The 14,127-nt window shown below is 40.2% G+C and overlaps 1 protein-coding gene across 4 annotated transcripts in view; it reads right to left on the bottom strand.

The window, feature by feature from the left end:
- The window catches only part of LOC140185737 (myoferlin-like), a 267,873-nt gene that overhangs the window by 253,177 nt on the left and 569 nt on the right, over positions 1 to 14,127 (bottom strand). For all 4 annotated transcript variants that reach the window (XM_072239327.1, XM_072239328.1, XM_072239329.1 and 1 more), the window contains exons 2-3: positions 2,609 to 2,664; positions 2,129 to 2,220 (exon numbers count right to left, since the gene is read on the bottom strand). In XM_072239327.1, the coding sequence (XP_072095428.1) occupies positions 2,129 to 2,220; positions 2,609 to 2,664 (148 nt within the window). The remainder of the gene's footprint in view (positions 1 to 2,128; positions 2,221 to 2,608; positions 2,665 to 14,127) is intronic.

The following is a 14,127-nucleotide window of genomic DNA, read 5'->3' as shown; positions in this document are numbered from 1 at the left end:
GTGGGTCATGCTGCAACTTGCTCCATTGTGTGCACTGTGTGAACGAGTAATGTAGGAATCATTGTAGAAAGTAGGATCCCTCAAGTGTCCTCACCTATTCCAAATGCAAAGAAATCCTACCCCTCAAAATCCCTTCCATTAACTTGCACACCACTGATGCAAAGTCCTTGGGTATATTTAAAGTGGAGGTTAGTAGGTTCCTGATTAGGAAGGGTGTCAAAGGTTACAGGCAGCAGAAACGGGTTGAAAGAGAAAATAAATCAGCTATGATTAAATAGTGCAGCAGATGCAATGGGCTGAATGGCCCCATTCAGCTCCTATGTATTATGGTCTTAAAGCTTAATGGCATGTAATTCTTAAATTATTTTCTTAAATAAAAGGCACAACATCAGCCATTCTTTCAGTACCTCAAGTGCTGACGAAATTCATATTATCACATTGTTTGGTGTAGGTACACAGAATATGAAATGCCAGAAGCCATCAGTTTGCTGTCCTCATTTGGCTACCTCCTGATCTTTCACTTTTATTAAACTTCCATGAAGTTCCCTTGGAATCTCTTCCTATTCATGCACTGTCCAGATTTATTGATATACTTGCACCACCATAAACAACTATGCTGTCCTATGGCAATAAAAGTACAGATGACCACACCCAGAAAATGTAGACCACTTCCCATAACTCTGAAACCACCACTTCTGAGGACAAACTTGCCACCACCTTAAAATGAACCAGCACAACCTTTGTTCAATTCAGGAAATGGGTAGAAAACAAACTTGGCACAAAACCTGTGATCTACCAGAGAGCCATAACCCCCGCCTTCCCATGTTTCAGAGAGCTGAGCTACCTCGAGGAGGCATTGGGAAAACACCACAAACAAGACAAAAACTGCCATTGCTGGAAATCCGAGCAACACACACGAAATGCTGGAGGAACTCAGCAGGCCAGGCAGCATCTATGGAACGGAGGATAGTCGACATTTCGGGCTGAGACCCTTTGTCAGGACTGGAGAAAAAAAAAAGATGAGGAGTCAGAGTTAGGTTGGGGGGGGGGGGAGAGGGAGGAAGAAATACAAGGAGATAGGTGAAACCGGGAATGGGGGAGGGATGAAGTAAAGACCTAGCAAGTTGATTGGTGAAAGAGATACAGGGCAGGAGAAGAAGGAATCGTATAGGAGGACAGAAGGCCATGGAAGAAAGAAAAGGGGGAGGAGCACCAGAAAGTGCAGGCAAGGAGATAACGTGAGAGGGGGATAAAGGGGATGGGGAATGACAGGAGGGGGTGGCCATTACTTGAAGTTTGAGAAATCAGTGTTCGTGCTATCAGGTTGGGGGTAACTCAGACGGAATACAAGGTGTTGCTCCTCCAACCTGAGTGTGGCCTCATCGCGACAGTAGAGTAAGAGAAGGAATACAAGCTTGCAAGTGATTTATGAAACCAACTGAGGGGAAAGGGACTGAAGTGAGAAGCTGGAAGGTGATAGGTGGAAAAGAAGCCTGAACGGAGAGCAGAGTAGATTGTGGGAGAAAGGGAAGGTGAAAGAGACCCAAAAGGGAGGTGATTAAATTCAAATTCACGCCTAACCAGTGAACTGGAAAACACAAATTTAAAATAAACTAATCTCAATGCAGGATCAGTTAGGCCTGGCACCAACGGTGGTGCCTTTTCCTCAGCTGGGAAGTGAACCATGACATATGTTTCCAGCAAACAAAATTAAATACAGATCCCAGCTGACATACAAGGAGGTAATGTTCAGAGTTCAAATGAGACCTGACTGCTTATGAATAATAATATGGCAAGTGACCTCAAGGCATTCACAGCTCTAAAAGGTTTTATTTTTTGGATAAAATGACCGGTATCAATTAAGTCAATAGGCTCACGATGCTGATTAGGAAGTAGCATCCAATGGGATATACTACACAATACTGAACAAACAAGCCAAGAGTTATTTGGAGCAAAATTAACTGCTCACCAATTCTGCGTTTCCGGACATCTGGAGCGATAGAGCCTTAACTACACCAAAACTTCAAGCTAACCAACTTGTAAAACACTACATATTGCTTTGATACTGATACACCTCCAATGCAAGAAGACTAGAGGGCATTAAAAAGTTGAATGTTAGAGCACTTACTTATCTTTTCCAATTGTCTCGTAGTCCTTAACCACAACAAGAATTGACGAGGAAGCATTTAGGGCCACTCCCTTCAAATCAAATTCAATTCTCTGTGGGTGAATAAATAAATCAATAGTCAACAAAAATATGAATCAGAATAAACTATACTTCATAATGATTACTATTTTAATATATGCTGAATAATTGAAGTAGTTTGAAGTGGTGGGAATTTTTCATGATAGTCTTCTCTCCGTTGTTTTTTTGGAAACAAGCAGAAATGAGAGATCATCAGATCAACACATCATTGAAAAGTGAATTGTAAAATTCATTTTACTGTTACAAAGTCATATTCACACAGATTGTAAGGTTATAGAACTGTAGCTGTGCAGTACTTAGTGAGTCCCAAATTTCAGACTATAGTCTCCAAAGTGACAAAATCAGACATTGTTTCAAACAGGTTTTAAATTTAAGAATACATCTTTGTCGAAGGAATCTCACCTCATTCCACACAGGATTCAATTCATTATCAACTGACTTGGTTTTCTTCTTTTCATCTGAAATAGTTAAATGTTACATTTATAAGGTGAAATGCAAAGAAAAAAAATCACATTGAAAAGCATTATATATGACCCACAATTTACCAGATTATTTGACTACCTAATTTTCAAGCCAGTAGAATAATTTTGGTATAAATTTGTTTTTGAGTGGGGAAATAAGGCAATAATCAACTATTTTAGGTACTAATAAATTACTATAGTCAAATGATGTCAATATTAAACCATTTCAAACACTCAGTATCCACTAAACAGACGAGTTCTTAATGTTAGTCATTTCCCCGGCAACCTGTTCTGAAACAGTAATGACAGCTTATCTGCTCAACACTTACGCCCAGATGACAAATTCAGGGGAATTAATGGATCAGTTGTGATCTGTCTGAATGATCGAGCAGATGCAAATCAAAATAACTTATTCCTATTTCTAGTTCCCATTATCATGTACATCAAAAAAAATCTTCAACCAACATATTAGCAATTTAGAAAATGAATAAATGTCTTCTTGCTTGCAAATTCATTACAAGACCATAAAATACAGGAGCAGAATCAGCCCTTCAAGCCATTCAATCATGGCTGATTATTTTAACCCCCACTCCATTTTCTTACCTTCTCCCCAAAACCCTTAATTAATCAAGGACTTGAATATACAGTACTTAGAGGTGGCCTCTGTGGAACCAAATTCCACTGATTCACCACACTCTAGATTAGGGGGTGAAGAATCCTGTCATTCTTTATGTTCCTCCAGGTAGAATTTTAATCATATCCTTTAATATTTCCTCAGATACTCAGGTCTCTTAAAGAAAATTGTACCAAAACCAAACTAGAAATAATATTTGTTTATACACATCTGAATTGAATGCACTTTACTTCCTCGGCACTGTAGTATTTGCCTTCTTTAGGACTCTTGAATACTCCCCAATAATACAGTACTGTTTATTCATACCTCAATAACTCCCTCAGTAGCAGGTAAATTGCAGTACATGTTGATTCACAAGAGTTGATGTGTCTGCAAATACGCCCATTTACAATAATGAGAACTTATTAGCTGGCTAAATTACCATCAGGATGTTCGTAGAAGCAGAAGAGTAAACAAGATAAAAGCAAACATTGAAAATTTTCTAAAGGAACCCCAGTAAATTCTCAAGTATTTTTTAAAAATAAATTCCACCATGTACAAATTACTGAATTAATTCCAATCTGTTCTTTTTATTTTATGTGTAGGCAAACCATTTCCAAACCATTCCATTCGCAGAGCAAAACCTGAAACGTCTAATACTCCATGCAATTTCTTAACTATCTATGAATAATGCTGTAGTTGTGTGAAGTACAATAGAGCAAGCTCGATGGGCTGGATGGCTTAATTATGCTCCTAAGTCTTATGGTCTAATACAAAATGTCATCCTTACTATACTTAGAAACAAAGACGTGATAGCATCTAACAAAAAAAACAGAATCTCATGATCAATCAGTTGCCCCTCAAGGCACTACACTGTAGGCAGAATTCTCTCGGCAACCTTCAGAGATGACTTGACTAAAAAGGAGGGATTAAAATCTCCAGCCTAATCAATTTGTCAGTTAGCAGAAAGTATATTGTGGGTCACAATGTCAGTGGTGTGGGGAGACACATACACACACACACATATACACACGTGTATTGGCACACACATTAGGGTTGGGGAAGGGAAAATAAACAGGGCAAAGAAAAGCTTGGCTTTTGAATGGAATAGACTGGGAACTGGGCCTTGTTCAGAACCAAATGGAAATCTACCTAAAACTTCACGAATGTTGACTAGTTTCTTCACTCCTAACCCACTCACTGCAAGTATTAGCAAACTCATCCATCAAATAAAGCCTTTTATTGAAACAGGGAGAAAAAGTTTGACCAACATTTGTATTGCATTAGCATTCTTAAATAATAATTTCTACGTTCAAAATATTGTGTCAGTGGCAGACTAAATTTGCTAATTTGTAATTAGTTTAAAAAAACAGCAGTGGAAAATTACTTTTCTATTAATTTGCCTGAAATTTAATTTCATGCTAGTCAAGCACTATAAACATTCAATTTTGCAGTAGGAAAATTGCAATTTTACTATTAATAATACATTTCAAAATCAGTTATGCACAACTTTGAATGGGGCTGGACTACAAACTGATAGACAAACATTGTTTCAAATACTGGGCAGATATCTTGAGATTGTAAGCATTCGAGCGAAACCTGGAAGAGGTATGTAACAGACAGGGTATACATCCCTTTTCCAGGGATTACATCAATGACTTTGATTCCCAAACTCTGCATCTTCATGTTTACAGCACAGGCTTAAAATGAAAAATATTTGCAACAGATATCACAATGCATGGTTTGTTGTTGTAAATATTAGAACGGGAAATCCCAATCATTACTGTTCAATGTATTACATTCTAAAGGCGGTCACAGACTCTCATGTCTCATGATTTAAACTTTGAAGTAGTAATTAATGATAAATTAAACACAGGGTTCAAGATTGTTTAAGCAACACACACAAAAAATGCTGGTGAATGCAGCAGGCCAGGCAGCCTCTATAGGAAGAGGTACAGTTGATGTTTTGGGCTGAGACCCTTTGTCAGGACTAACTGAAAGAAGAGATAGTAAGAGATTTGAAAGTGGGAGGAGGAGGGGGAGATCTGAAATGATAGAAGACAGGGGGGAGGGATGGAGCTAGGAGCTGGACAGTTGATTGGCAAAAGGGATACGAGGCTGGAGAAGGGAGTGGATCATGGTATGGGAGGCCTAGGGAGAAAGAAAGGGGGAAGGGGAAGCCCAGAGGATGGGCAAGGAGTATAGTGAGAGGGACAGAGGGAGAAGAAAAGGAGAATTTTAAAAATAAATAAATAAATAACGGATGGGGTATGAAGGGGAGGTGGGGCATTAGCAGAAGTTAGAGAAGTCAATGTTCATGCCATCAGTTTGGAGGCTACCCAGACGGAATACAAGGTGTTGTTCCTCCAACCTGAGTGTGGCAGTAGAGGAGGCCGTGAATAGACATAACGGAATGGGAATTCCACGTCCCATTCCCATTCTGATATGTCTATCCACGGCCTTCTCTACTGTCAAGATGAAGCCACACTCAGGTTGGAGGAACAACACCTTATATTCTGTCTGGGTAGCCTCCAACCTGATGGCATGAACATTAACTTCCCCAGCTTCCATTAATGCCCCACCTCCCCTTCTTACCCCATCCATTATTTATTATTAATTATTATTTTCTTCTCTCTCTCCTTTTTCTCCCTCTGTGACTATACCCCTTGCCCATCCTCTGGGTTTTTTCCCCCTCCCCCTTTTCTTTCTCCCTGGGCCTCCTGTGCCATGATCCTCTCATATCCCTTTTGCCAATCACCTGTCCAGCTCTTGGCTCCATCCCTCCCCCTCCTGTCTTCTCCTATCATTTCGGATCTCCCCCTCCCTCTCCCACTTTCTAATCTCTTACTATCTCTTCTTTCAGTTAGTCCTGACGAAGGGTCTCGGCTCGAAACGTCAACTGTACCTCTTCCTATAGATGCTGCCTGGACTGCTGCGTTCACCAGCATTTTTTGTGGGTTGCTTGAATTTACAGCATCTGCAGATTTCCTCGTGTTCAAGATTGTCTAATGTCATTTTCCAGACACAAGTGTAAAGGAGAACGAAATAATTGTTACTCCGGATCTGATGCAGCACAAAAGAAACTCACTAAGATAAAGAACAGAATGATAATAAAATATATAAACGCATAAGGTAGCTTATATTATTGATTGTGTGCTGGCCAGTGGGGTACTCGCATCCGCACTAGAGTATGAGGCGAGTGGTCCCGGGTTCGAATCCAGCACCAGTAAAGAACAGAAAACTGATTGTGGACATCAGAAAGGGTAAGATGAGGGAACACACACCAGTTCTTGTCGAGGGATCAGGAGTGGAGAGAGTGAGCAATTTCAAGTTCCTGGGTGTCAATATCTCTGAGGATCTATCCTGGACCCAACATATCGATGCAGCTACAAAGAAGGCACAACAGTGGCTACATTTCATGAGGAGTTTGAGGAGGTTTGGTATGTCACCAAAGACTCTCACAAATGTCTACAGGTGTAACGTGATGAGCGTTCCCACTGGCTGCATCACCTTTTGGTATGAGGGAGAGTTGCTACTGCACAGGGTTGAAATAAGCTGCAGAGAGTTGTAAACTTAGTCAGCGCCACCATAGGCTCTAGCGTCCATAGTATCTGGGATATCTTCAAGGAGCGATATCTCAAAAAGGCTATATCCATCATTAAAGACCTCATCACCCAAGTCATTGCTACCATCAGGAAAGAGGTACAGAAGCCTGAAGGCACACATTCAATGATTTAGGAAATAAATATCAAATATATATACATTTGATATTTATATTTTGTTATTAACCCCATTTCTGATTCTGACATAAGGTAACTGACAGAGAATGATAAAGTAGTCGTGTTGGGGTGTGGAGGGGTGGAGGTGTTGATCATCCTCACTGCTTCACGAAAGTAACTGTTTTTGAGTCTGGTGGTGTTAGAGTGTGTGCTGTGTATCCTCCTCCTGATGGGAATGGGACAAACAGCACATAGACAGGGCGAGTAGGATCCCTCATGTTACAGGCCCTTTTCCGGCACCTTTCCATATATACATCTTAGATGGCAGGTAGACTGCTGCCGATGATGCATCGGGTAGTTTTAACTACCTGTCGTAGAGCCTTCCTGTCCTCCAGAGTGCAGTTTCATTGTGGATGATCAGCCATAATCACAGTGAATGGTGGTGCTGGCTCGAAGGGCTGAATGGCCTACTCCTGCAACTATTGTCTATTGTTTCTGTACCATGCAGTGATGCAGCTTGTTAGGATGCTCTCTACTGCACATCTGTAGAATGACACGAGTGTGGACACACATAGTTCTACTCTCTTCCGCCTCCTCGGCAAGTAGACGCACCGGTGAGTTTTCCTGATTGCGTACAATGTGTTTTGGGACCATGAGACGTTGTGAGATGTGCATTCCCAGGAGTTTCAAACTGCTTGCTGGTTCCACTGCTGTACCACCAATGTAAAGAGGGGTGTGAGAGGTGCAAATCTCCTGAAGTTGATAACCATCTCCTTTATCTAACTGACATTGAGGCAGAGGTCACTTGCCTGGCACCAAGCCTTGAGCTCCTCCACCTCCTCCCACAAACAATCTGAAGAATAATTCTTAACAGTGAAAACAGACAGCAGAAAAGAGTGAACGTCACAGTTATATTTAATCAAAACAAAATCTGTGGAATGTTTTGTTTTGTGATTTCTTTTGATGATATCCACTCTTTGGTATGGTAAGTTTTAAGAGCACTTGCTCCTTTTGCAGTCTCAGCTGGCTGCTCCTCATCTGGCCCAAAGACCATACAGATATCACAGGCAATCTAGATCCCCTTATCAGCTCAGAACCTCAGAGAAATCTACCATGAGGTAATTGAACAGCAAAAAATATCCAACTGAGAAGTTAATCTTATTGCACGGGACACTGATCCCAATTGCGACACTCCAGACGGAGGCCATCTAACTCAGCACAAGTCAGATAGTATATCAGCAATATGTTGTCTTACTCAAGCATACACGATGTTGAAAGGATTGTTGTCTGCTGGCTGCTTCCTCTACGTCAAGGGTTCCCAACCTTTTTTATGCCATGGACCAATACCATTGAGCAAGGGGTCCATGGGCACCCGGTTAGGAACCCCTGCTCTAGAATCCAAAATCGGGGAACATAATTTTAAGACAAGCCTTGGAAGGACACAAATACCCTCTTGTGAGAGGTTGAAAATTTTAGTCCCATCTCATTTGGATGGCTGTAGCCAAGGCCAGACGGAGTTATTTTCTTGGACACCAAGGAAATTAGAAGATATAAATAAAGGTTCATAAAATGAACATGACGTGGGAACAACCAAAATACTGAATATCAGAAGGGTCTTGGGGTTTTCTGAAACAATGCCACAATGCTAGAAATTAGGTCAGGCAGCATCTGTGGAAAGCGAAATGGGGTTAAATGTTTCAGGTAGAAGACCCTTTGTCGGAACAAGGAAAATTGCCGAGAAGAGTTAGCAACTCTGGCAAAGGATGGTGTTGTGTATTGAATATTTCAGTAGTATTTGAATAATATTGTAAATATATTGTTTAAGTATTCTCGTTCATTTAAGTCATTCATTGCAGGTTATATGTAAAAATACATGAATTGCAGACATCATGATTCTACCACACGATACATGCGTGCCTCGCTTAAAGTAAAAAAGCAAACTAAGACTGGCATCTCCTATTTTTCCTTTCAATTAGTGTTATGTTTGGCATTACAAAACATAACAGTGGCAGTGAGGCATTTTTAAAAATGAACCAAGATGACTACCTACCAATGGAATTGCAGGGAAACATTCAAGTTTAAAAAAAAGACATGATCAAGTTTCAAAAAAAAGGCAGAAAATGGAAGAATTCACAAGTTCATCATCAGTGAGTACCAGATGACAATAATTAAAAAAGCAGAATTGGCTGGCTACATTGGAAAGATTGACACATTCCATGACACAACAGATAACTGGAAATTGTACACAGAATGGATTGAACAGCACTTTAAAACAAATGGAATAGCCAATGAGAAACAAGTACCAGTTTTGCTTAGTGCATTGAGTTTAATACCATATAGTTTGCTTAAGAGTTTGATTGCTCTAACCAAGTCAGCAGAAATGAGTTTAGCTGATATTGTGAAAGCAATGCAGGAACATTTAGAACTGAAACCATTGTTGATTGCAGAACTCTTTACGATTAAGGAAAGGAGGTCCATTTCAGCGTACATGGCTGAACTGAAGTTGTCAGTTTGGTAATGGGCTTAATGATGCACAGACAATGTTTAATTTGTGGAATCTTACAAGAAAGCATTCAAAAACACCTTCTAACTGAAGTACAATTTACATTTAAAAGAGCAGTTGAAACTGCTGTTTTAATGGAAACAGCAGATAGAGCTGCAATTGAGTTGCAGTCAGGAATGAATGTGAGCATGAACAAAATTGTAGCATCTAGATGGAAGCCTATGTGGCTGAACAAATTGTGTTATTGTTGTGGCAGGGGCTCTCATACACCAGGCCAATGCAGGTTTCAACACAAAACTTACAGAAAATGCAACAACGTAGGACACATATAAAGAGCATCTCAGGGAGACCAAAGGAGTGGTCTGACTACAACAGTTTTTGTAGGCAACGTATCTGAGAAAGCTTCTGATATATTAATCAGGCAGTCACTTGCTAAATGTGGCTTGGGTTTAAGCAGGAAGAGAGCTCAAGGAGTTTTAGGAATACTGCAAGCATTCAGCTTTTGTGGTTATAAAGAACTAGAACCTACACTGCGAGTATTAAGGTTATTGCATAAACTTCAAATGAGATACAAAAAGCTACTTGTAAAAGTAGATGCAAAGACCAAAGCCCAGCAGGATGAATGGTAGGCCAAAAAGAAAGAGTCAATGGAGATACGAAAACAGATGATTTGTCAGATGATGTTCTGGATGAGGAGACTAAGGGGATGGATCAGTTTGGAAAGGGAGCAACAGAAGGATTAATAAGAGAATACTCCAGTGAAATAAATGCTGCTTCCCAAGATCAAGATGCACATCTTCAAAAGAAGATAAAGGGAAATAAGTGCTTTGGAAATGGAAGAGGATAAACGAGACCCAATTTCTCGAGAAATTTGCTAATTCAGATATACTGACAAGAAAATAGAAATTGAAAATGAGAGGAGAGAGAAAGAAAGTGAGTGAGAAAGAATAAGGTATGAAAAAGAGAAAGAAAAAGAGCCAGGACCCGGAGAGAGGCGAGGAATGAAGTAGATCCAGAGCTGTCAGAACCACCTCCTGCAGTCTCGGAGTCAAATGAGGAGGAAGCCCCAGAACCTGAGATTGTTTCACAGCCACAAGTCTCACCTGCCAAGCAGAGTAACCTCCCTTGTCAGGAAAGTTGTTATCCCACAAAAGTAAGAAATCCTCCACATTGATTAAATCTCTAGGCCCAAACGGGCCAATTTAAAATTTACTATGCTGCAGATGTCTGTATATAGTAGTTGCATTGTCAAGTATATTATGCATATATTTGAGATGTACTCTCTATTGAGTTGGAGTTTACAGCTAAGCAGGAAGGAGTATTGTGTATTTAATATTTCTGTAGTATTTGAGTAAGCCTAAATATATTGTTTGTTTAGGCATTCTTGTTCATTTTAATAATTCATTATGTGTTGTATGTAAAAATACACAAATTGCATACATCATGATGCTACCACATGATACGTGCGCACCTTTGCTAGGCTCTCATTTTTCCTAAGACATAGGAGCAGAAGTAGGCCATTTGGTCCATTGAGTCTGTCCCACCATTTCACCATGACTGATGCATTTCCCTTTCAACCTCATTCTCCTGCTTTCTCACAGCAACCTTTCCAGAACCTAATTTCTCTTGAGTCAGTGTTACGTTTGGAGTTACAGAATATTGCAGATGGAATATCTGTGATGGGTTACAGCCAGGGCTGCCATGGGAACAAGTTATTTTACGGGTAATTGAAGAATTGCAGGAAATATGATGCATTGGCAAAAAACAGACTACAGTGCTCTAATGGAGAGGCAAAGTAAAACAAATAGAAATTTTAAGCTCAAATCACAGACAGAAGACTTACAACAAAAAGTTTGTTCTAATATAGAAGGAGAAAGTAGGTCATCATAAGTTGTAGAATTCAGTATCAGTGCAGTTTTCTGTACATGTGCTCAGATAGAAGTCGAGGTCCCTTTCCTCAAGCTCGCATTAGGACTCCTTGTAACAATGATGGAGACCAGACACACATAGGTCAACTTGAGAGCAGAATGGAAAATCTGAGTGACTGGTAAAAGGTAGCTATTGATCATCTGTGGTCTGAATGCAGGTGCTCTACCAAGGAGTTACCCCATCTACTCATTTTCTCCAACACTGTAGATCACATTGCTAACTTCAAACGCAATTCACTAGACTGGCAGAAGCGCAAGTAAATCTTTGCTTCTTTTCCCACATGTAAAGGCTGCTCGAGTCTTGGATGGTGGAAGGGAAATACAAGGGCACTTTTGCATTTGCTGTGGTTGCATGGGAAGTGCATAGAGCAGAAAGTGACCAGTGAGATTGAAGAATAGACCAGAGAAGAGAATAGTCCCTTCAAAGTACATGAAAGGATGCAGAATACCGAAGATGGCAGAAATTATGAAAAATTATAAAATTTTGGTTCTGTTGCACATTGAGTGTAATTAATGCCTTCAAGAAAATGAAACTTGAGGTAGTATTTCATAATGTGTACTTTGATAACAAATCTTACCCATACTTTGATCCCATGACAAGAAGGATGTTGAAGTGCAGGAGAGGATTACCAGGATTCTCAAGTACAAAAGGACACGCACTCAAGGTAAAAAGAGGAATCATAAAGGAAATAAAAAAGCATGGAGAGTGGTAGGTACCTGGAACAAATACTCTGGTGGTGTTTAAGAATTGGATTGAATTGACCTTATTTCTTACATCCTTCATATACATGAGTAAAAATCTTTACGTTATGTCTCCATCTAAAGGTGCAATCATAGTAATTTATAATAAATAGAACAGTTAATGGAATATAGAGTACACCCAAGTCAGCATGAGTTCATCACTCTGATGGCCTGGTGGAAGAAGCTGTCCCAGAGCCTGTTGGTCCGGGTTTTTATGCTGCGGTACCGCCTCCCAGATGGTAGCAGCTGGAATAGATTGTGGTTGGGGTGGTTTGGGCCCCCAATAATCCTACGGGCCCTTTTTACACACCTGTCCTTGTAAATGTCCTGAATCATGGAAGTTCACAACTACAGATGTGCTGGGCTGACCACATCACTCTCTGCAGAGTCCTGCGATTAAGGGAGGTACAGTTCCCATACCAGGCAGTGATGCAGCCAGTCAGGCTGTCAGAGAGGCACATGAATATGAATAGACGGACATACGCATGCAGAAGAGACCTAAGTAAATTGAACGTTGTGTTTGGTGTAGACATCGTGGGATAAACATCTTGTCTCTGTACTGTTCTATGATCTATTGAATTCAGAGTCTGGTGTGGCAGAAGATGAAACTGCAGAAACTTGGTTTTTCCTTTGTCGAAGAGTGGGGGAAGAGAACAGAGATGCAGAAGACAGATGAAATGCAATGGAGGCCTTTGGCCATCAGTGCCAAGCGAATTGTGTACAAATTTTCAGAAAAAATACAACAGAGGCAAGGAACTAGGAGAACTGAATCCTTCCAAGAGGCAGAGGGGGATGGTCAAAATAGGTCAGGTGCTCAAATGTTTTTCATCACATCCACTGACAGTGAAAAAAACTGAAAGAGAAATCAGATGCATCATATGAAAGTAACGAATAGGGTGAAAATTAGCTGCAAACCTAATTAAATATGGGGACAGGAAGCAGTTTCAATATACAGTAGTTGTCAATCTATTGGGAGTACCCAAGGGTGGAGTCATCCCACAATTCAAATAAAACTGGACCAATCTAACTTTGTACCCTTTCCACAGCTACACCTTTGGTCAAGAAATAGCCAGTGGAGTTGAAATTGTTCACTGTGAGACCTGTTAAGTACTTCCAGAATTTTCTGTTTATGTTTCTGATTTCCAGCACTTACAGTTTATTTAATGCTTGTGATTTTTCCCTCTCTCTTTTCCTTACAAGCTTGGCCATTTTGCTAACTCGATAAGCCAGCAATAGAAAGGTGTCACCCACGTTTTCCTTTTAAAGATTAATTTTTATCTCCAGTTTATTAACAACATAAAATTTAGGATAGTCCTGAAGAATTCCTGCTTGCTTACACAAGTAGGCGAGGGGAGAAAGACACAGTCTGTTGATAACTGGCCCAATAAATAGGAGGAGCTTCGATCAACTTAGGACAAACTATGCAAGAAAAATGTTTGTTTTATGTTTTGACATGAATGGCTTACTGAGTGAGGGACTTATGGTTCAATATACAACGTCTACAATGACACTTAAAGAACATTAAACATTTCCAGTCAACGAGGAAGTTGGCTTGTATGTGTATATCCCTCCTACTAATGTAAAAGTAGAAATGTTAACCCATTGAAGGATAAAGAGCTTTGGAGTTAATGTTAAAAAAGCTGTAGAAATCAGTTTTAGCTTATGTTAAACTGATTTCCCAAACTATTTAGGACGAAATACGGGAACATGCAACGTGAGGTAATCCTTAAAATGGTTTCCCAAACTTAGCTTTCCAATATTAGCAAGCGACCACGCCTTAAAAGGCAAAAATGAAACTTTTAAATGAATTCACGAATTAGGAAGTTGCGCGTGGGCAGGGAAAGAGAGAGGTAAGTATTGGCGACAGGACGGAGTTTGACTAAGATTTTATCACAAATAACAATCTATCCTCCCCACTGTTCAGAAGTTTGGGCGGAGAAACGGCGCATTCACACA

The sequence above is a fragment of the Mobula birostris genome, chromosome 21 (genome assembly GCF_030028105.1).
Source record: "Mobula birostris isolate sMobBir1 chromosome 21, sMobBir1.hap1, whole genome shotgun sequence".
Taxonomy (NCBI): Eukaryota; Metazoa; Chordata; class Chondrichthyes; order Myliobatiformes; family Myliobatidae; genus Mobula; species Mobula birostris.
This window is presented reverse-complemented; position numbering and strand designations above follow the sequence as displayed.